Source organism: Uloborus diversus, chromosome 6 (genome assembly GCF_026930045.1).
Source record: "Uloborus diversus isolate 005 chromosome 6, Udiv.v.3.1, whole genome shotgun sequence".
In the NCBI taxonomy this organism is placed as follows: domain Eukaryota; kingdom Metazoa; phylum Arthropoda; class Arachnida; order Araneae; family Uloboridae; genus Uloborus; species Uloborus diversus.
In genome coordinates, this window is record NC_072736.1 from 88,260,240 (window position 1) to 88,284,952 (window position 24,713).

Sequence of the window (24,713 nt, forward strand, 5' to 3'; positions counted from 1 at the left end):
ACCCCAGTAAGCTGCAGCTGTGAAGCAAGTGTATGTGAACCATGTGTTTGCTCGTTCCTTACCTTCCCCCCCCCCTCCATTGCTGAGCATCATCTTTTATTATTTCTTATGTGAGGGCTAATCTCCTGCCCGCTTTTGAATTTTAATCCTCTGACGGTCATGGGTCATGAGTAAGACGCGTGAAATTCTTCCTCAAGAAAAGTTTTTTTGAGTAACTTGCTGTGTAAATCAAGTGCTCTACCTTCTATCAATGCCTAGGCTATCGCCCTGCCCTTTGGACCGTTTGACAACGCACATTTAGCATCCAAAAAATAAGTGTAAAATGCTTTTGAAACGTGCTCGGTAAAGCATGATAAGAAGTTCAAAGCCATCAGAGAGTTAAAAGGGAAAAAAGTGTGCAAGGTCGTGCGCACACTTATCTAGTAACAAAGTTTAAATTTCAAGAAATAGACGTTTACAAATAAAATATTTCTGAAAAAAAAAGGGGGGGGGGGGAGCATGAGAAATTAATCAAGAGTGCTCGGAAATTAAAAAACCCCAACATATGCAGTTTTTAGAGAGAGGCAGTTTTGACTGCATAACGTAAAAAAATCAGGAATAACAGATGGAATAAAACTCAATATCTCAACTTTTCCTCTGGAAAAGTAGTACAGTAGAACCTTGTTTATCCAGACCTCTGGTTTATATGGGTGAAATTTGTAGATTTAAAATATATACAAATATTTACTTCAATAATAATTTTAAATTATGATTGCAAGAATGGAACTATAAGTGCGCCAAATACAGTCGAACCTTGATATCTCGAATCTCCTTATCTCGAAACCCTTGATGTCACGAAAAAACATTTTTCCCCTGCATTTTCTATAAAAACCCCAATGTATTTTCCATAGTTATCTCGAAATTTATTTTCCAAAACCCTTGATATGTTGAAATTTTTGCACAAAAGCAAGTTTTAGTTGTCGTTTTTCTTAGACAATTTTTGTAGTTAAACCAGTTCCAGGGACCAGTTTTCATCTCTCTTCTTGGAAACTTTGATAGGGGATTGAAGCAAGATAATAGGGAAGTGTTGGTATGAAAGGGGTGCTGTGTTTTCCCCAGAGTTTAGAATCTTTGTGCACTTCTCTCGAACATGTTGTCCACTTTGAGGAAAGGGGGTTGATTTTTCGCCAGTCAGATTTCAAGTGAAAAGGGAAAATGCATTCCTCATTTTCATCAGTCTGCTTTCTTAACTCCTACAAAATGGCTACTGAAAACTTTTTTGAATGTGGGGAGCTACTAGTTGAAGATAAGGATTTTTAAATTTTTAGGTGAAAAACCAAGTTGAAGTTGTTGTTCATTTCAAAATCTCTTCCTGTGCACTTTGGACAATTATAAAATTTCAAATCTAGTAAAATATTGAAGACTACTTTATTGATCGTAATTCAAAGTGATCTCATATTACATATATAAATGCATATAGCATACGTGTATGTAATTGTGAGAATTTCTAGTGTATTTTTTTCAAAACCTTGATAACTCAAAAACTCGATATCTCGAATTTTTTTCCTGTCCCGAGAGATTTCAGATATCGAGGTTGTACTGTATTCGGTGTTTGTTTTGATAAAATGTACAACTCTTGCATAAAACGTACAATAAAGTAAAACACTAATTTAAGGAATAATATGGTGTACATGGAGCATAAATTCGAAACCACTGCAGTTCATCAATATACGATAATGTACTCAGGAAAAATTGCACTAAGTACTTTTGTTAGCAGTCTTTTGCTGTAGAGCCATTTCACTATAGTTTGGACAAATGTATGGTCTGTAACATGACACTTTTTTTGCCCTAACTATTTAATTCAGTTTGATTAGCACATTATATTAATTTGAGCTTGTGTGTTGGTAGGAGAACCCAAAATAAAAAGTAGTGCTAATCAACTGATAAATTAAATAGTTATGGCAAAAAAAGTCATATTACAGATTCAACATAATTATCCAAAATACAGTGAAATGACCCTGTAATGAAAGATACATCTGCTTATTTAAGAATGGGTTTCGCTTCTTACCTAGATGATCTGAATTTTTGCTTATCTGGATCCCCTTAGGTCCCAGTTAGTCCAGATAAACAAGGTTGTATAGTACAAAAAATTATTTATATGAAACATGACTGTAAAATTTTTACCTTCTTCAGAAGCTTATGTTTTTCTAAATCATGAATCCTTAGAAACCGATCCAAACCACACGAAGCGACTAATGGCAGAGTGGGATGACAGTAGACACATCGAATGCTTCCAGCGAATCCTTTAAATGCATGAACAAGTAATTTTTTCCTCAAATCGAGAAGAGCCATCCGTCCACGACTGCTCCCTACTACTACTTGATGTTCATTATGGGAAAGTGATAATGACATTAATGGATATTTTTCAAACTCCATGTCAATGACTGGACGCCGTTGAGTGCGAGGATCATAAAGGCGAACCTGAAATTGAAACAAACTGTTACCAAGAAATTTTGCTGCATTTGTGCCTGTGTGTAAATGTCTGTATAAATTTGGATCTGCAAATGAAGTGTAAAATAAAACTAAAGTGAGATATAATTTTAAACCTTCCACATGACACATAAAACTAGTTGAAACCAGTTACTTCGCATCCACAAACCAGCTGGAGAAGAAAATGTGAGATCACTGAACTTTAAAACAAACAACTTTTTACGCAGTGTCACATTAGACAATGATTATAAAAAATTGTTTCGTGATATGTGGAATGCTCAGAATATCTTTTACTCCAACTGCCCCTACATGAACTCAAAATTGAAAAAAAAATAATTAATTTTGATTTTTAATGAAACATTTGGAGTATGGAGCCCCTCAGACCACCTCAGTTATGTCCTTGCTGATGTCTTAATGGGACTGTGGGGGCCTGATTGGTAAGGCATCGGATTTGGGACCAGAGGGTCACGGGTTCTACCCTAGCCAGACACAGATCCACCATCTTCAGTAATGGTGACTGGGGGACGTTATATATGCTCGCGTTCACTATGTCCTCAAAGTGAAACAATACCTCTGGGGTTGCTGAACCAGGGATTACTCGGCTTCTGATCTGGATCAAAAAATCAGAGCTGTCTTCCAGGTCCCATCTAACTGTGCTTAACACAAATAGTGGTAGGTATGAGGGACCATGGAGTGAAAAGTGATTTCTCAATGCAAAGTATTGATTTCACACTGGTACAACTTAACTACTTTCCTGGCAAAAAACAAACTTTTTTTTTTGTACAAAAAAAAAAAAAAAAAAGAAAGAGTAATATCTTTTAAGATTAAACATCGACTGTGCTCATTCTTACTATAAGTTTAAAATTCATGACCGCAAATTTTCAGTAAGCTTCACACACAAAGTTCTGTGGAATTAATTCAAAATGTTTGATCTTAACCGCTGCAGATTTAAAGGAGCGTGTCTCAGAGCATTTTTTAAGGAATTTTTACTAGGCGACACAAGTTCATCATAAGAGTAAAAATTATTGAGAAGGTTACAGCCTTTTTCTCAACAAATGTATGCATAATCGTCGCCTCAAAGTGGAATTTCTGTAAGTACTGTTTGTTCTGTGGCGGCTGTATAGATCTTCTGAATCTTCTGATTTAAAAGGAAGCCGATATGAACCAAACCTTAAGAATAGTATTAACTCCGAAGTAAAGGGGGTCCGGGGGTTTCTCCCCCGGAAATTTTTCGAAATTTTTAGTCTTGAAAACGCATTTTAGACGATCTTTGGTAATGTTAGGATTGAAGAGGTTCGGTGTCACTCACCTGTCTATTTTTCGAACTTCTAGCTCTAAGAATGCAGTTTTAGACCATCTTTTTGATGATGTTAGAGTAAGGGGAGATTTGAGGGCCCATATCAAAGGAAAATTTTCTTTATTTGTAATTCTAACTGACTTTCGTAATATTATGCGCTCCGGTGCGACTCCCTCCCCACGCCCGTTTTTTGAAATTGAAACGTTCAAAACGCAAACATTATGTCCAATAATGTTCAGAAGAGGGTGGTTCGGGGTTGTCAGGCGGATTTCCTTCTGCAATTGTAGTGCTAAAAACGGAGTTCAATACGTTCTTTTTGTGATATGACGTGGAGGAGTAATTCAAGGGCCCGCCACAAGAAATTTTTCTAATTTGCATTCTTAAAGATGCATTCTACTTGTCCTTGATAATGGTAGAGGAGAAGAGGTTTGGAGCACTCCCTCGGAAATTGTAGCTCTAAAAAATAAAAGATGAAAAAACTAAAACCCGAATACGGCAAAAAAAAAAAAAAAAAAACCCTAAAAGATAAGAAACAAGGTAGGTGCTGTTTAATATCATCGTCCTATTGAGTAAAACCAGTAATTTGATAGGTTAGATACTCCTGTTTATTTAGTTCTATTGAAATCCTCTGCCACTTTCGCATTAATAAAATTATAATTCAATTCAAATGCCGTTGTCATGCGTTCTCAACTACAGTTCTACTATACCGCACGACTACGGTATTTGAATTGAATTATGTTATTAATGCGAAAGTGGCAGAGGATTTCAATAGAACTAAATAAACAGGAATATCTAACCTATCAAATTACTGGTTTTACTCAATAGGATGATGATATTAAACAGCACCTACCTTGTTTCTTATCTTTTAGGGGTTTTTTTTTTTGAGCAATCACGATTGCTTATTGTTTTCACTTGACTGTTTTTGACGTTCCTTTGATTTTTCCCCCCGCCACCCTCCGCACCATCACCGTCGACGGCTCCTCACGATGCTGCTCCTATAGCGAAAGCCGTTTCCAGGTTGCATCCATGTCCTACACACACGCGCATACATACACATCTACACACACACGCACACATACACACACGCATACATACAGACACCCACACATACACACACAAAAACTTACACACACATACACACAACTACCCACACATTCATGCCTGCACACAGACACAAACACATATGCCTACACACACATACACATACCCCCTCCCACACACACACATTCATACACACAACTACCCACACACTTATGCCAGCACACAGACACAAACACACATGCCTACACACACATACACATAACCCGTACACACAAACACATACCCCCACACATAAACACACATGCACATACACACACTCGTGATTGCGAAAAACATGATTTGAATTCAAGATGTCAAAATTCAAATTAGTTTTTTTATTTATTTATTTATTTTTTTTTGCCGTAGTCGGTTTTCAGTTTTTTATTCTTTTATTTTATTTAAATATTTTCCGTTTTAAACTAAGATGGACAAAAAATAATAACGTGAGTAATTTACGGTAAGCATTTTAGTTTGATATACAAGAATATCATTAACTTAAAACTTAAAAGGTAAACTTAATTTATTGCTATTACATGAAGCTGATAGAAAATTTAAACAATAAAAGATTGATTTAACTTAATAAGACTATAATAGTAATCAACACCAAACTTGTTTCTTACCCTTTGTTCCCTTAGTCGGGTTATTAATAAATTTATTTAAAACCCACTCTAAAAAAATCATTTAAATTCGAGTTTTGCAAGGTAAAATCAACTCCTCCTATTGTTGAAGTCGATTGATAGCGTACGTTACTTGAGCCATAATAACGAATCAATTGACACTTATTCATGAAAGTCAGATAAATAGTTTAGGTGCTGCAATAGAACATACGCAAATACAAAGACTGCTATTTTTTTTAAAAGGCAAATTATTAATGGATATTTTTTTTTTTTGCTCTATATTTGTCTTTTCCCCTGAGACACATAAAGTAATGCTCTTTTCTTTCTTCCTTTCTTTTCTTTTTCTTTCTTTTTTTTTTTGTGTGTGTTTTTTCAATGTGTATTTGCCTGCCTTTTTGGATTTCCCTTAAGAAGGGGAATAGCATTGAGAGAATGATGCAGGGATCCCAATTTAGGGGTCCCGGGGGTTCCCCCAGAGGGAATTTTGGAAAAAAAAATCTAGTAAAATTATGCAGTTTGAAGCCATATAATGGAAGATTGGAATCGAAAATATTCGGGGGAAAAATAGGCAAACAAAACTTTTTTTAAATTATGTACTCTTGCAAGTTGAGATAGTACACAGTAACATTTTTTTAGGGGTCGACACATCAATAAGGCAGTCGACAGAGAGATAGAGCGAGGGAGAAGAAAGTATAATGCATTGTTACTTGCTCTCATGGACTTTCGATACAGTTAGTTTTTAATCACCTCTGCAACCCATCTACAAAGTGCTTTAAAAGAAATAGGGTACACACTTAGAAAATAGGTAGCAAGAGAGTAACATAGTGCCCATTTGAACAATTCATAATTTATACGCTTAGTAAGAAATAAAATTGAAGCATACTTCTTTTTATGAATATACTTTAATCCAATGTTAAAGCAACCCCCCCCCCCCCTCGCGCACGCACACACACACACACAAGGGAATAGAGTTTGATGGAATAATGAACGATGCTAAGAGTAAGAGTATAATTTCCATGAAACCTATTGTTCAGTGGCAAATCATGTAATTAATTGAGAAGTTCAAGAAATAAACTGCTAAAACTGGAGGTTATGTCCTAGCTGGGTCCAAAAATGTGAAAGCTCTGTCTTTGGACCTATTGTTCGTCGGACATTGTGTCCGTTGGACGTTATGTCCGTCGGACGTTATGTCCCTCGGATATTTTGGAACTGGACGTTATGTTCATGGACGTTTTGGATCTGGACCTTATGTGATGTCCGGCATTCCATTGAAGCACACACTGAATTTAACATATTTTGGCACTCCTTATCAACTCCAATTTGTTAGAAATTTTAAAATTCAAGGCTTGTAGCCACATTTTTGTAAAATTTCAAGCATTTGAAAATGAAATTGATTTTTTTTTTTTCAAGTATTTTCATTTTTTTAGGAACGACAACTCACACAACTTTTCGTGATAAGCAATAGGTAAGCATAACTAAATATTAAGCGTGATAAGCATAACTAAAATGTAAATCCGGGCCCTGGAAATGATAGTATAAATAACAAATGTCTCAAAAACATTTTTACAAATTAAAAGCGGTAATGGATAATTAAAGTAAAAGTTTTTGAAATAAGTAAATTTTCTTACGAACCAAACTTACCCTTAAAAATCCTTTGTTTGAATCATCAAAATGAGTTTCAATTTCATTATAACTTTAAAAGGATTTTTAATTACAGCTAAAACGTGTTACAAATGACTCCATCATTCTTCAGTCCTGTTGCCTCGAAACTGGAGAAAAAATAAATAGATTGCCAGTTCCTACAAGTTTCGACGCGCGAATCCCTTTTATTCAAAAAGCCATAAAAAAGGAAGTGGTAGGTGTGGTATAATCCTCTGTTACCCTAAAGCAAAAATTACTGAAAAGAATTCCAGGAAGCAACCCCGACCCTTCAGCCTTCGGCTTTTCTTTCGAAAAAATACCTCTCTCTTTGCATCTTTGAATGAAAAACAGCTGTTTTCGTTCCGCAAACTGCTTTTATTGCCGTCCCGTCCCACCAAGTAGTGTCCCTGCAGGGTCCTGTACCCTGTACACAGATAGACGTGAAATGCTTATCGGCTATCATCAATGAAAGAGCTAATGAGATGGGGTGCTAATCGATTGCTTAATCTGGCGCCGAGTGCGTGGTGGGCCGGTCCCCAAGGGTAGAAAAAGAAGGCTTTCGTCATGTACGAGTCGACGTTTTTTTTTTTTTTTTTAAAGGCAAGGGTCTTCCTAAGATTTTTACAAAGATTTGAAATCCGTTTACAAAAATGAGTGTACCAATTTCAGATTTTCCAGTGTCGCCCAGTGGTTTGATTTCGCATCTTCTAGGCGACAGATTTTTTTCACTAGGCGACAGTAGTGTCGCGCAGTTCCTATGTTAAAAAATGCTCTGGCGTGTCTTGTGAACACTGCTTAACATGATCATGGATAATGTTACCAGAATGACATCAAAAGTCCCGTTTGGTTGTGCAAAGGTACATCAAAAGTAATCTTTTAGAATAAAAACTACATTTATTGTGATCAATTTTCGATAAATATTCCTTTAATTAGCAACAAAAAAAAAAAAAAAAAAACTCTTTTTTTTGTATAAAGAATATTTTCTAAAATCTGGCGAGAAAAAGTATTTATCCTCCTCACAAAATTAAGGAATTATCAGAGCCATGAAGGCATATTAAAGAAAGGAAATGCAGAGGACTCTCAAAATCTTAGTGCAAGTGCCTTAAGCCAATAAAACACACGTTTTAGAAGACATTAAAAATGTCACAGGACAGTGTCTTGGAAAGAAGGATTAAAAATTGCTTAACTCATGAAGTATTTACAAAACTAGGTAACAACAGTAATGTGGTTGAAGTGACAGAAATAGGGGAAATTTTCAGTCCCCCACCCGCTATGAATGCTGGCTATTTTGAATTTTGGATGGAAAATTAGCGAGAAAATTGGAACTTGTACTGCATTGACTGATGATATTTGCGAAGCTCAAGTCAAAAAGATCCAATCTTTAACACTGGATTCAGATGATGATGAACCCAAAAATGCTCTCGAGGAGAAAGATATGACTGCATCTCAGATGAGGCCTGGGAGGGGGGGGGGGGGGCTTCCAGGAAAACTATTACTTGTAAAAATAAATAACTGTATCCACCAAAGAATTTGTTGCAAACAAATTTCATAGAAATTTTAAAATTAGCTATTTACCTGACTACTATGCTTGAATCCTCATATGTTTGTGCAACGTTACTCTCAAAAATTAATTTTTTGAAGAACAAATATCGCTAATAATTAAGAGCTGCTCACCTTCGAAGATATTCTTAGCATAAACTGCTGTGCATACAAACAGAACTTTAAATATGCTTAAAAAACAAGTTTAAATATACCAAAAGGTTCAGACCCCAAATGTAACTTCTTCCATTGAATACAAACATGCGTATCTTTAGTAACAAATTAGCAAATAATTAAATTTAAACTACTAAAAATTAGTAAGGAATAAGAGGGAGAGTCTGGGAACTCAAAGCATTATTTGGATCTGGTTCCATGAAATAAATCAGCATTACATCCCAATTTTCTAGGATGTCATGATTCCCATTGTCCTAACAGAACTATCATAGACAATACCACTTTCAAACTAAATGGCAATCAGAGTCGTACCGAGCACTCGGTAACTACTCGGTACTCGGCCAATACCGAGTAGTTACAAAAAACTAAACATTGTTCAAGACAGATTTTACAATTAATGAAAAAGTTCAAGCATACTACAATCATTTACAAGTCAAATTTAAATTTTGAGAATAATGTAGTTTGTTATGCTTGAATGGATTAAATTTTTATTTTAATGTCCCTGAAGTTAATAAAAATTATTTATTAAAAGTGGGGCAAAAAATTTAAGTACAGAAAATATGAAATTTTTATATTATAAATGAATTTTGCCACAAACAAAATTATTTATAAGAAGCATAAAAATACCTTTTCTTAAAAAATAAAAGCAAATAAAACATTAAAAATACAAATGTGCAGGAATGCTGCAGACATAATTTGGCATTAGAAGGAATGCCTTTTGCAATGCACAAAATGTGAGCCTATGGATTTAAAGACAGCCCACAAAAGTCTGATCTTTTTGTAGGATGTCTTTACATTCATTAGCTCACACTTTATACACTGAAAAAGACATTCCTTGCAATGCAGAAACATGTGTCTGCAATGTTCCTGCACATTTGTGCTTTTAAACATTTTATTTGCTTTAAAAAATTATTTATGTTTGGCGAAATATAACTATAATAGATTGATATAATTTGTTTTAATTCCAGCTTGATTAATCATAGCTTTTATTCATTTGCTTATTTTTAATTTTAAAAATAACTTTTTTGTAAAACTTTTGACACAAGTAAAATTTTTTAAATAATGCATAGTTAAATTTTAGATGGAATTTTGTTTTAAAAACTGTTATATAGATATGGAGATATATATTACTATTCCAATGAATTCAAAATTCATGACGTGTTTGTCGGTGGTTCTTCTTAAAATCTAATTGGTACTCGGCACTCGTTAACTCAGTATTGGGCCAAAGTGCTACTTGGTACGCCTCTAGCAATCATGTAATTGCAATGCAGAAAAAAGGAGAAATGAACAATATTTTATCTACTAGGGGGTTCCACACTCTGCTCGATGTGGCAGGTGAGAATTAATGATTTTAATGATTTTTACCCCTGGATATCTGGCCCCCATAAGATTTAGAGGGGTGAGACAGGGAGGAATGGCTTCCCCTGGATGTCCTGTATCCAACGGTACTAGTATTGACCTAATAGACATTGACAGTCCATAGGAGATAGGGTTTCAGAAACACACATACACACAAACAAGCACAGGTTTAAATAGTATAGATAAGTAAGCCCATAAAAGAAGAATTTGACAAATTTCAAGGATTGTTTGAAATTCAAAAACCCCCTCATGGCTATGCCCTCAATCTTATGTAGTATGACTGAAGTTACATAAAATTTGTGTTAATTACAGACTTTGAGCATTTATCCTTTTTTTTTTAATGTAGCATTTTTTCACTTTTTTCCCAAATAATTAAAAGTAAATCATTTGTTAATTTTAATAAAAATTTGACAGAGATTAATCCTACAAATGTAAATCATCATAACAGCTTTGCATAAAACATGTTTGTTAAAAACATTATTTACACACTTGATTACTTTTAAAAGGTAATGCAAGAATTTTTTTTTTTTTTTTTTTTTAAAGTCCTATACTGTATACATACATATATCAATCCAAAATAAAAATGTTAAGAACCATTATGAATTTCAAAACAATGGGTTAAGGGAAGTAGAGCGTGGCAAAATAACATGAAATCAATTGATCATAATTCCCAATGCAAATCTCTATTTTGTTAAATTTAAGATTCTAAAGAAGACCCCTTAAACTATTTACATGAAACTTACCTGATGATGCCTGGTACAAGTGATAATCTTATCATCAGGTTTAAACTTAACATCAGTAATCCAAACAGGCACCCTTAAGTCTAAGAAATCATTTCTAACCTAAAAATTGAAAAATGATTCAAGGCCTTATACAATTTTTAAAATAACAGCAAGAATAAAATAGGCAAATAGCAGATTATTCTAGTCATCATTCAATTATTATTTATTGTAATTATTATTATTACTTGAACATAAAAGACATGGATGAGAAAATGCAAAATCACATTTGTTGTTTTTCAAAGAAACATAAAAAGTAGATGTTACTCTGAGAAACAAGGAAAAAACAGTCAGACTTTACATCAGAAAACAGAAGAAAAAATAGTAAATTGCATGCTAACAATATTTTAAGACAAAACATTTAAGAATTAAATTTCATGAAATTAAAATTCTTAATTTGACATCAGAAAACAAGAGAAAAAATAGCAAATTGCATGCTAAAAATACTTTAAAACAAAACTTTTTAAAATTAAATTGCATAAAATTAAATTTTTTAATTTCATTTTCAAAGCAAACTTTTATTACAAGAAAATACAGTGAAGCAATGTTTATACATTTTTGAAGGGACTGTATGAAAAAAGCGTACAAATGAAACAACTTATAATAGGTATAGGTTAATGTGTATTAAACTCTGCAGGGATCAAATTGATAAAAATGTATAAAAGAGAAATGTATAAACGATGCTTCACTGTAAAACCAAAAGAAATATTTATAACAAATGCTTCACATGAAAAAGATTAAGATGAAATGTTTTATTATTTAATTTCTTTTTTTCTTCCAGTGTACTGCAAACAAATCAAAAACGAATCTGCATATATAATTTTCAACATATTTTTGAGAAACAGTGCCAATTTATTTTACAGGAAATAAAACAGGAAAAAAAAACTTAACTTATAATAAATGTTAGAAATACACCAAAAAAGCATCACTCCACAAAACAAGTTTTTTAAAATATTTATCAGAAAAGAGAAGATATAATGTAATAAGATTTCATAGGTATAGTCAAATAAAAATGCACATTTAATTTTTTTGTTGAGACAAGAAATGAAGTTAGAAAAACCCAAACAAGCCCTAACTCTTCTTACCACAATAAAATTTTGTAATAAACAAAGGCCTACATTTTTAGCTGTGAAAATAGGAGCCTTGGGATTCTGCACATCCCATACTTTTAAATCATTCTCTTCTCCTCCAGTAGCAAGATGGAACGATTTGTTAGGATTAACTGTCATTTTGCTGAGGTTTCCTCCAGTATTGATTTCTACAATCTGTAAAAATAATACTCTTTGTTACATACATTGAAATGCAAAATTCTAATAATATGGTATAAAAAGGAATTATTCCCTAAAACAATGAGAGGTAACAATCTTACAAAAATTATTCAACCAGCTACAGCAGAGAACATGTATTAAACATTCAGCCAGCTAATTTTAACAAATTCATCAGTTATTTTTTTAATTACTAAAATTACTTTTGCTTAAAACAAGAAAATATGCTGAATGAATTTACCACACCTACCAATCGTCATGAACTGTAACTGTTGGGGGCCCCATAGGGTTCAAATTTTACAAATAATTGTGGTAAGAGGGTGAGCAAAAAAAAGGGGGAGGGGATAAAAAAGTTACAGGAAAAATTCAAAACAAAACTTAAATTTTAACCCTTTATATCTTAACTCTGATTTAAAAAAATACTGATATATTAGAATATACCATTCAAGGCACATACAAAATGGATACTTTATTGAAATAAAACTGATTGTTACATTTTTGCACCAAGAGTTAAAACGGCAATAAGTTTCCCACATTCAAAAATTTTTTTTTACATGAATAGTTTTAAAACAGTTGCTATTTTTGCTGTAGCTAAGTCTCTACATTTATTTTTCTACAAACATTGGGCATTAATCTTTTGTATTTAGGACATTTGCAGCAGATTCTTTTGACAACCCAATTAGGTCAGTGCCAAATTTTGTACTGAAGCACTAGTCAGAGGTTTCACTGTATTTAAGAGTACAAATGAAACACTTTTTGAAAATACGTAATAAAAATATACATGGATGAATATACATGAATGGAAAGCAGTGATATGTAAACCAAGCTTAATTTACCTCATTTGACTCTGGTTTCCACAGCTTTACAATTCCAGATTCAACAGCTGTAATGATATTTCTACAATAAAGACATAAAAATTTAGCTGCACCAAAGTTGCTAGTGAAAGTAAGCATGTTTTTAATTAGTTAATTTAGATGGAAATAATAAACCATTGTATAAATACAATGTATTAAATTTTAAAATATAACAGAAAATGGAATTAAATTACATGAACTAAGGCAGTATTTTATTAACATTAAAAAAACTTAAGTAATGATAAATAAATAATAAACTTAATAATAAAAAATAAAAAATAAATCCAGAATGGGGGGAGGGTAAACTATTCTGCGTGCTAATTTTTTCTTTTGCTTCACTTTAATGTAGGTCATGTGAAGAGATGTTTGGAAAAGAATTGTTCTTTGTTAGAAGTTTGAACATCCTCAGACTTGTTAAAGGAAATGAAATAACCGATGTTTTGTAGCACAAAATTAGATCACTGCAGACATGTATTTCAGGGTTTCAAGGAACCCCTTTTTCAATGCAAAATAGTGAGGTTTTAAATAATATGTAATTTTGTGCTACAAAATTATGGTTATTTCTTTTTACTTCTCTTCACAAAGGTATTGATTTATTTCTTATCTTTACCCTTGAGTTAAGTTTTATGAATAACTACTGTTAGAAATAAGATTTCACATCTGGGCATCTATTGGGAAAAGTCTTCAAGGTGTTAAATGGAAAATTAAGGTGATATATATATATATATATATATATATAATAATAATAAAAGTGAAAAATATTGAAAAGACCACACCAAGAGCCTATATATATATATATATACATATATATATATATATATATATATATATATATATATGAAAGAAATAATACATATACAGAGTAACACAAGATGAAACTACAGTAAAACCTGTGAAGTTGACCACCTGTCTAAGTTGACCGCTTATTTCAGACACGGAATTAGCCCTTGTCATATAAATCAACCTTTGTAAGTTGACCGCTAAAGTAGTGCACCGCAAGTGGTCAACTTACACAGGTTTCACTGTATTAACAAAGACATTTATAAAAGCAAACATATATTTAAGAAATATCTTCCTCTATCCCTCAGCATAAACTATGAGTCTAGATTGAGATGAGTCAGGGAAGAAACCATTTGACTCTATTTAAAATACCGAACTTCAAAGGTAGGGCACGTAGGTTTTGAAATATGGTCATCAAATCATACATTTGGTTGCCAAATATACATAACAACTGCTGACTTTTAAAACTGCGCTTGACTGCATATTCGTTGCACATTCTTAAAAATTTTGTATTGACATGAAGAGACCTTTGCTATATGATTTATTGAAGCACTGTAACTATCTATATATCAATATTTTATTTCAAACTAATGAGTATTTCAATTTAAACTGCTTGAATTAACAAACACTTTACTTTAGGTTTGCCCATTGTTTTTAATAATGTAGTTATGGATCAAAAATGTCATTTTAATTGAAATTGTTCTTCAGATTATGGGATCCAATAGCTTTTTAGAGTTAAAATCTTCTAGATTTTTCCATTTTGTAGAATTGGAGAAAAAGGAGCTTCCTAAGTCTTTAATACATCAAATATATACTAATATAATTGTATTAATTAGATGTCAAGACCCATGTTTAGACTTTGAATATTGCATAATAATTGGATCTAGTCATTATTTTAAAGTTCTTAAAGTTTGGAGTATACAATAAATGCTGAAATGATATCACTGTGAAATGGAAAATGTCACATTGCAATAGAAATGATAGATTATGATGATTGTGCATGTGGACATCTAAATTTTTCATTTTACATGGTTAGGCTCTTTTAAGCTGTTAGATTGCAGGAAGTCAATTCCTACAGCCATTCATCAAAACTGGATACAAATCTCTCTAGTCCATAAAAAAACTGATTACTGCTAAGGATTGGAAGTTCAAAGTTCTTTCTACATTGAAAAAGGGCTCCCTGTAAATTCAAAACATGTGTATGTAATTATTTTAAGAGATTTCGTGCATCGATACATTGATCCCATCATTTACCAGGGTTCATACTCTTCCAGCAGATTTAAAAAATAGGGCCTTTTTACAGCACATTTAAAACTATTTAGAGCCACTTCACACCAATGTTGCACACCAATTCTCTTTGATACCTTAAATTTGCTTATATGTATTTTTTTTCATCTATCATTCATAATTGATGAGTAATTTTGAAATGTGTTAAAAAACATTTTTTAAAACTTGACAGCAGAGCTTTAAAATGTTATAACTAAAGCTCTATAAAAGCTACAGAATTGCATGATAGCTCATTTTAAAGACGAATAATTGTTGAGAATTTTAACCTTAAAATGTTAAGCTCAAAAATTTTAAAGATAGTCTTTTGAAATTTTTGGGAAAAACACATGATTTTTATGATACTTTAATGAATATAGAGAATTTCAGAGTGGGACCATGATAGGATCAGCAGTTACAGCAAATAATAGGACACATTACTGCAATTTTTGCTAAAACTTTTTAGTAACTGCTGAACCTTTCATGATCCCACTGAGAATTTTTGGACATAAAAAAATGCATTAAAAATCAAACAGCATTTTAAAAAAAAATTTAAAGACACCAACACAAAATTTTTTGATTTTCTTTTCTTTTTTTAATTTTGTGGAAAACAATATTTTCCGAAAATTATTCAAATTACAAACTAAAGTGAATGTAATTCTCTTTAAAATGAGCAATTATAAAACTGTTGCTTTCATAAAGCATGAGCTATAACATTTGAAAGGGAAATTTTGCAAAATTTTTCTTACATTATTTGCTGTAACTGCTGAGTCACTCATAGTCCCACTCTAAAACATGCCGGATGGATCGCTATTATTGTTGCGTACATTATTCTTTTTTTAATCTGCCTCAGCTTCATTTTCAGCTACAAAAGCTTCAGGAGTAGGTGTTTCAGAAGTGATAACATTTGTGTTAAAAGATACCAAATTTTAAATGCCTTCTTATTCCACAAATTAAAAAAAAAAAGACATCACTTGTCCTTGGGCTTTACTAGGGCTGAGGAACTGGAAGGAAAATGATCGAGTCCAGGAATTTCAGAGCTTTTTACTTACAACTCCTTTAATCCAAAATCAGTCTGACTCTACAGCCCCGGGACTTAAAGACTCATCATTAACTTTTGGTTGACTTTAGAAAATTAAAAGAATGTTTCCAAGAAAGGATAAGCTGAACTGGAGGTCAATAGAAAGTTTATAAAACACGAAAATATTGCTTGCTATAACTGCTCTCATTGACCTAACATTGTACCAACCAAGTATTTCTGATTTTTTTCATTAAATCAAGAAATCATTATAAATGAATTCCATTGTATATAAATATTAAAAATTATACATTGAATGAATTATTTTGGATAAATGTTAGCATAAATGAGATAGGCAAACTGTAGATGAAAATTTTTTTTACCCTTCATGTAGGCAAATGCCATTTATAGACCCAGTACCAATCTGCATGTTGTAAGTTGCAATGAATGCTTTTTTGTCGCAGTCATATACTGTAACATTTTGATTTCTGTGGCCGAGATATATCTAAAGGATAATGTAAGAAATAAGTCACAATAAATTTTTATACAGGGTTTCAAAACATTTTACATAAAATTGAGCAACAAATAATGTCTGCATTTGAACCTGAAAAGTATACACATGGCTTAATAGCTTTTAATATATCCCAAGAAGACATCACAAAAAGTCAATAAATGATTTAGTATCAAATTCAGTTAAAATCAAATGTAACTCACTCTCAAGAATTAGCAATGTTATCTTTAATAATTTAAAAGTTTTCCTAATGATTAAGCAAATGTTTAACATATCAGTCACAAAATATGGAAAAATTATGAACACATACATCAAACTATTGAGGTTAAAAAAAATTAAAAACAAGTTTTGAAGCCTTTTCAACACAAGATCTGCAACTTAGCATGAACTTACTTAAATACTAAAAATTAGTCCTATTCCAGCAAATAAAACTGCTGAACAACAGAATGCAGGGTTGGGTTTCGGACTGTCCGAAACTGGTTTAGGACAGGACAGGTGGTTTTTACCCTCCAAAACTGTCCAAAAGTATGCTAAAGCTAAAAGGGTATAATCTAATCAATTCCTATTTACTGAAATATTTGTAATTCATAAACATCAAGCCTTGTGAATTATTTAATTTTTTAAAAAAAATCAAAGAAATCAGATTTTTTAAATTTAAATCGAATTTTTTTTATTTAAATCGGATTTTTTGATTTAAATCAGATTTTTTTTTAAATCTTCAAAAATTTCCAGGTATTAATTACTTTACATTTATTAACATAAAATATTGTATACCATAGTTGTAAAAGCAACTTTTTAGCTATTTTCAATTCATGGCACAGTAACCATTTTCTAATAATAGTTTAAGTAGATCAGTTTTAACACAAATGCATGATTCAAATTAAAAAATTAAATTTAATGTCCACCCCCCCCCCCCCCCCCCACTACAACCACCAATCCTTCAACTATAATTCTAGGTAACAGTATTACCACTAGTACGCTTTGCGATAAGATAAGGTTTCCATCATCATTTACATTTTTAGTGTAAAATAATATATTGAACAATTAATTTTCTTGACTATGACATATTTGTCATGGTGTATGAGAAAAACTGCAATTTTTTATTTTGTTCTAAACAACTAATTATGGAGAAAGAGCAATATATTGAAAGAGTCTGAAAGCCTGTTACACACACACAGAAAGAGAGATTTATAGTATACAAAACTACATAGACGTAGTTTTGCCAGTTGGAGTTAAGATTGTATAATGCAGTGTTGTTAAATTAAGAGCCACACATTCTAAAAATGCAAAATTAATGTATAAAAATAATAACCCCTTAAAAATAATGTGATATATTTATAAATTAATATAATTAATAAATAAAACACCTGATTAAAATCAAATGATTTAAACGAATGATTTTATTTTAAAAATCATTTGATTTAAATCATAATTTTAATCATGATTTAAATCAACGAACCCTGATAAATATAGATTTTGGTTTAATTAATGAGTATTTGATACAATTTTTCTCCAAAATGTTCATTTAAAAAATATTTTACTTAAAAAAAATTGCAAATAACTCTATTACATAAAATCTTTCTCATGTACCAGTTGGTAGAGTTATGAAAAGAAATTCACAACACAACCAAGATAGCTAATTTCAGCTTTGGACAGGTTTTCATTTTTTCTTGTGGTCAGTAATGTGACGTTAATAAATTAGAATCCTCATATATATAACAGCCAATGATCAAGTAACACTTTCAACGTCATCAACAATGAAACTCAAGCCATGGTATGATAATTTGATATGTTTTGGTAATGTTTAAAATGTAGGGAAAGGCTTTATTGTGACAAGGCAGAACTGGATCTGGTAACTTAACTGCTTTACTGGTAAGATTCATTTCAGGGGAATGAAAAAACAAAAAAGTGGTCAACAATTAACACTATTTACTGGAGTTTAAAGTTCATCCACCGGAGTTAAAATTTCAACTATCAAAATATCGCTAAACAGGCAATTGCTTTGTTCAAATGTACAGCAATTTTCACCAGTCACATCTTGATGAGCGATTTTCTAGTCTTTTATTATGCCCTCTGGGAATAAATTCCTCATACAAAAAGAAAATAACACTTACTCTGAAGACTACCAATGAATAAAACGTCAGTGTTCAATATTTTCCTCCTTGGTTTTACAGAAAAAAAAATGTGTTCAGTTATATTTTAAATTGTTAGTAACAGAGTTAATTTTATTAGAGTGTAGATTTGCAAAAATTAACACTTTTAAAAAATAAAGTTTTGAGGCGATTCTATTTCTATTACAACGCATATTTTGTTACAATGAAAAAATTTCCGATCTCTTGGAGTTTGTTGTAACCGGATTTCACTGTATACATAAACATTGAAAGAGATTTACTTTATTTTCACAGCTGTCATGCCAACACATTGCAGTAATTTCTTCATCTTTGCCTGTGCTATCAATTGAATTTAAATTGGAGAAAGTTTGTTTTTCAATGTCAACACCTGAAAACAGCAATTTCAAATCATTTATATGAAATACATACAACAGAACATAAAGATTATGATATAGTGTCGTACTGAGTCATCTGCATATACTCAACCAATACTAAATAGTTGTAAAAATTCAATGTTTATAAGTAAAAAAAAAAAGAACTATAATTTTTTATTGAAAAAAAAAACATTCAACTATAAATTTAACAATCATTTATAATTATTTAAATCACAAAATATAACTCTATTATCTACAGAAGTTTAGAAAAACTCCAGTTAAAACTAAAGAATGCATTTATCATTTCTACCAATACCTACATGTAGTTGCAAATACTTCTAAAATACTGGTTTTTGGTGAAAATTGAGGTTGACCCTTTTTGATCAAGTGAAGATCAAGGAGGAATCACATTATGCAGATTTTTTTTTTCTTTTTGTCTTCAAACTATTTTCTTGCAGGGTGTACAGTAAATTTAGAAAAAAAAAGTCAAAGTTTTCCTTATATTTTAATGATTGGGAAGCAATTCTGAAAACGACTGAAATCAATGCTCTGCAACTTTTGATGAAGCTGTAGTTCAATAATGGTACAGTCCTGATCAGTGGTGGCGTTTCAGGGGGGGGGGGAGGGGAGGACTGCCCCCGCACTTTTTTCATCATCAAAGATTGTCTAAACTTAAAGATTTAAATTTCAAAACATTCTGGTTGAGATTACACAAACATTTACGTCACCAAATACTGCTTAAAATTTCATGTATAGAGCTACAATTTTGAAAGCTTTCCGGGGGAAAATCCTCAAACGCACTCACTCCTTCCTTTAAATTCTGAAATGACCTAAATTTGCACAAAGACTCCAGTTTGGGGGGGGGGAAATCAGTAAAGAATCCCCCTAGATAGAGTAAAACTGCGTTTTTAAGATTCCTTTTTTTTAAATAAAATCCGGAGATCTTTTTTTGAAGGAAGTTCCAAGACTGAGTAATTAAGATTTCATCAGTTAAAAAAATACTGATAGAACCTCCGAACCCTTTCGTTCCTTCTTAAGTTAATAAAATAGTAGTGTGAAGTAATGTTTAAAAGACGTATAAATACGTTTTAAACTTTGCGAAATTTAAGTCCCTCTAAGATTGCTAAAGATGGCTTTAATTTGCATCTTTAAGACATCAGTTTTCGATTTTTTCCCGGAAAAACTTTCCTTACCCTTGCATTACCGACAGATAAAGCTTTTTTTTTTTAAAACTATTATTATTTAGATTTCATTTTATAAAAAAATTACAGAGTACAACCCTGAAAACTCATCTGTGTTCTCCAAACGATGACAAAACGATACTAAAACAGTGGTTTTATAATTGCAATTTCAAAACATTTTAGCAGGAGAGCATCAGAAACCCCCCTCCCCCACTGTTGTCACTCAAGATAGCCTAAAATAGTCTTTAACTTCCAAAAAAAATTTGCCTCGTACTTTTAAGTCCCAGTTGCCGCCTCTGGTCCTGACAATTGTTTTTGGATAAATTGGCTACAAATAATTTAAAAATATTATCTAAGCACTGCAAATACAAGATGCAATCAAGAAACAAACAAGACTAAGTACAAAATTTTCAAACCAATTTAAGTAAAACTTTTCCCCATCCCTGTAAAAATGCGGCATGAAAAAATGAAAAGCTATGTGAAAACCCACAAGATTTAGGGTCCTCAAAAAGAATTCAAAATGGTCGTGGCCTTTTAAAGGTTTAGGAGGCCATGATATGGCACATTAACAGTAAATTCACGCAGTTCTGATCATAAATTAAGGGGCCTCCAAACATGTAAATTCCCCACTGGTCCAATCCCTGAAACATGTTTTGAAGTAGTGAGACTTCCCTAGTATCAATGACAATGAAATTGAATCTAACTGCTAAAGCAGAAAGAAAGCTGAATATGCGAGGGGGAAGTCGACATTCAAATTGAATTAAGGAAAGCATTACGAAAGTTACTCAAAGAATGAAGCAGTGTTCAAAGTTTCATTCCACATGACAGGATTTAGTATGCAGAACGAGTACCACTCGATATAGCACAATCAGAATGTTCTCTTATGCATTTTATTCAGCAAACAGAATGAGCTTATAAAAAGCATCATGTATAAATTTTTAAAGCAAAATGTTGTTGGTCGTAAAACTGGAATATGATTGTACCTTATCAAATGCCATGGAAGCAAGACTTTTATCTACTCATTGGTCTGTCAAGGATTCTTCACAAGGTCCGTTTTTTGTGAAAAATCAAATAATTTTGTGAAAAATGAATTAATTTTGTAAAAATTCAAATAATTTCGAGAGAAAAAAATTGTTAAAACGAAATTTTAGAGTTTAGGGATGGCACAAACTTCATCATTAAAACTTAAAGTTGAGTGTTTTCCTCTTCTATGTCGAGAATATCATTCTAGAGTGTTTTTCTAGTATTTGGTGGGGGGGGGGGGGGCATCTCTCTCTCAAGTATCAATAATCAATATTTATCTACTATTCTAAATTAAATTATACTAGAGATATTTCTGTACAGTATTTAAAATAATTGTAAAAAAAAAAAAAGAAAAAATCAGACAAGGGGGTTCAGCATTTAACTTTTTGACCCAAGACACTCTTAAAAAGCACAGAATTTTGTTTAAAACTTATAAATTCTGTGATTTTAACAAAAATAAAAAAAGATTTTATTTGTTTACCTCTTAACAAAACGTACTAAACATCATAAATTAGAAAAATCGGATTCCCATAGTGGATGCAAAGAGATCGCAATTCTCAAAGTGAAGGCTTCAAAAAGAAAAAACAGCTTGTACAAGAACTATTTTTGATAAAATTATTTTAAAATTGCATTTTAGAGTCCTATGATAAACATATCATTAATATCTGTGGACACAGTTGGAGCAAAAAAAAAAAAAAAAATTAAACCATTAACATTTAATTGAACATTTTAATTTTTGACTCATAAAGGAAAATGGAATTTTGCTTTTAAAACTTGAAATGAGAGTTCTAACGAAAATAGAGACTTTTCATTTATTTGTACCCTAATAAAGCAAAGTTAGCTTGGAAAAAGAACAAAATATGATTCTCATATCACACCTCACCGTAAAAACGCAAATATTGACAAGCTGGTAAAATGATGAGAATATTTTCTAATCAAATCATTATAAAGGTTCAACGCCATACGCCATAAAAGTGGTGATACTTTTGAAGTTGGTAACCCTATCTGAAGGGATCATATTTTTTCTCTACCCTTACTATCCCTTTGCAGTTCTAAGTTCATTTCGCTGATATATATATAATTATTGTTTATTAAATCATGAGCGGTGGGTAGGGGGAGAAACGTGCTTACCAATGCCTTTTTAGAAAAGTTTACAGCACCGCTGCTAATTAGCTGTGATAAAACAAACAAACAAAATTATTTAAAATCAAACTTATTTTCAGCTGTTAATTTCTTTCGAAGAAACAAACAACAAGCATTATATTTATTTGGCAGTAGAAAATTATTTATCGCTTGCAGGAGCATTGCAAGAGTGCCATTTTTTTTTTGCAAAATTAGCAGACTTTGTATAAGCTGATACCTCTAATTTGACTTTAAAAAATGTTACAAAAATTATCGGTTTTATACACGGAAATATGCTTTATTTTGCTTTCAGATTTTTGCTCTTTCAATAAACAATTTGAAAGATTCGATCTTGTTTATCAGAATTTTGTGAAGGGTCCGTTTTGGTTGATTGGGATTTTGTGAAAGGTCCGTTTTGGTTGATCGGATTTTTGTGAAGAGTACGTTAACGGACCTAAACATCCTCTGGCCAGACCCCTGCTACTGATATGACTTTTGTAACACTAAAAATTACAAGAAAGTTTTGTAAAATCTGCTATTCAAAACGAGGCCATAAGATTGTTATTAATTTGTAAAATGACAGTGAAACGGGTTTCAGCAAAAGACGGAATGAGCTTGAATAAAAAAAAATTTTTTTACATATTTTATAACACCTACATATTTTGTAGCAACTATTTCAACACACAATATAAATACAAATGTGATGACCAGCAACAGGTTCTTGGCCTAGCTAGGTTGGTCCTAGTCAATTTTTTTATTAGTCCCCAATGAAGATCATTGGCCTCTTAAAACTATACACCCCTTTGCTCATACCGTTCCAAGTGCCTACAACCCTACAAAAGTAGTAGTTTTTCCTAATTTCCAGGTTAGCCAGAGATTTGAATAGCTTAAAACAATGACCCCTTGTCTTGCTTTCCGTGCAAAAATTTAACCCATTAACATCTTTCATTTTGATAAATTTAAATAACCGAATCATATCCCCTCAGACTCTCCTTTGCTCCAGGCTATACATATTAAGCCCATTAAGTCTGGTATCATATAATCTAAACCTGAAAGTCCGCATACTAGTCTAGTTACCCTTCTTTGAACACTTTCCAATGCACAAATATCTTTCCTCAGATAGGGCGACCAAAACTGCACAGCATACTCCAAATGGGGTCTGACTAAACTCTTACATAAAGGCAGAAGAACCTTCTGAGATTTGTTTGAAATAGATCTATTGATAACCCAAGCATTCTGTTGGCTTTGTTATTTGCAATGCTGCACTGTTGCCTAAACTTGAAGCCCTGATTTATTAGGATCTATGGGATCTTTATAAATCAGGTTGTTAAGATATAGAAACATCCAACAGATGTAAAACAAATAATAACTTTTTACAAAACAAAAATCATGTGTCCCTTTGAGTAAACGAATTCAGTGCAGGTTAAAAACATGTGGAAAGGAATAAAGCAACGGAAATAAGAAAATTCAAAAACAAAAAGAACTCATATTTTGTTCCTTTTAGCTTGACTAACTAAACAAACCTTTTAAGAGTCCAACTTCAGAACCAACAAACACGTGCCAGTTTTGCACAGCCATTCTTCTTGTTTACAATTACAGATTACAGACGACATATAACAGTGTTGCCGTTCACTCTTAAACTTGGGCCAGCTAAAACAGAGGCTAAGCCATGTTTAAAAAGACGAACCCCCTCCCCTAAAATTTAGCGAACATCGGTTTGGCAACATAACAATGACAATGCGCGTATTATTTAACGAGAAAAGAGAACTATCATTCTTTTTGGTTCGGGTTGATCGTTGGTTGGTGGCTGCAACCTTAACTGTTCTCTTCCTCGTGGGTCGGTGGCAGCGGCAGTTTAGTAGTAGCTCTCGCGTGTTGTGGTTGCTGCGTTGCAGCCGGGAGATGCACGGGCCGGGTGTTTGGCCCTTTTTCTTTTTGTAGTTTTTTTCCTTTTTTAGGCTGCTTATGGCGTCTCCCTCTTGTTCCTGGGACTCCCTCCTCGTCTAGTTTTACTTTTTTGTGCGTGCGTTTCTTTTTTTTTTTTTCGGTTGTTGCTCCCGCAAGCGGCGGAGCCCTGGTTGTTGCCGTCTTTGGGTTTGGCGGGCGCTTCCATGCTCAGGTAAGGCAAATTTTTCTTTTTTCCTTTTGCGTCAGCACCATTTTCCTGCCTTCATTCTCATGGCAGGTATTGACGACCCCAACGTCTTTCAAAGTATTTCGGATTACCCGACCACCATTGATGCCATTGCGGGCAAC

General features: G+C 32.4%; 1 protein-coding gene across 1 annotated transcript in view; it reads right to left on the minus strand.

Moving 5' to 3' along the window:
* The window catches only part of LOC129224537 (WD repeat-containing protein 74-like), a 32,676-nt gene extending 8,615 nt beyond the window's left edge, over window positions 1-24,061 (minus strand). Inside the window, exons 1-7 of the mRNA XM_054859009.1 lie at window positions 23,981-24,061; window positions 19,039-19,145; window positions 16,519-16,640; window positions 13,057-13,117; window positions 12,074-12,220; window positions 10,920-11,018; window positions 2,164-2,460 (exon numbers count right to left, since the gene is read on the minus strand). Coding sequence (XP_054714984.1) covers window positions 2,164-2,460; window positions 10,920-11,018; window positions 12,074-12,220; window positions 13,057-13,117; window positions 16,519-16,640; window positions 19,039-19,145; window positions 23,981-24,035 — 888 coding nt within the window. The 5' untranslated portion in view covers window positions 24,036-24,061. The remainder of the gene's footprint in view (window positions 1-2,163; window positions 2,461-10,919; window positions 11,019-12,073; window positions 12,221-13,056; window positions 13,118-16,518; window positions 16,641-19,038; window positions 19,146-23,980) is intronic.
* Window positions 24,062-24,713: the final 652 nt, after the last annotated feature.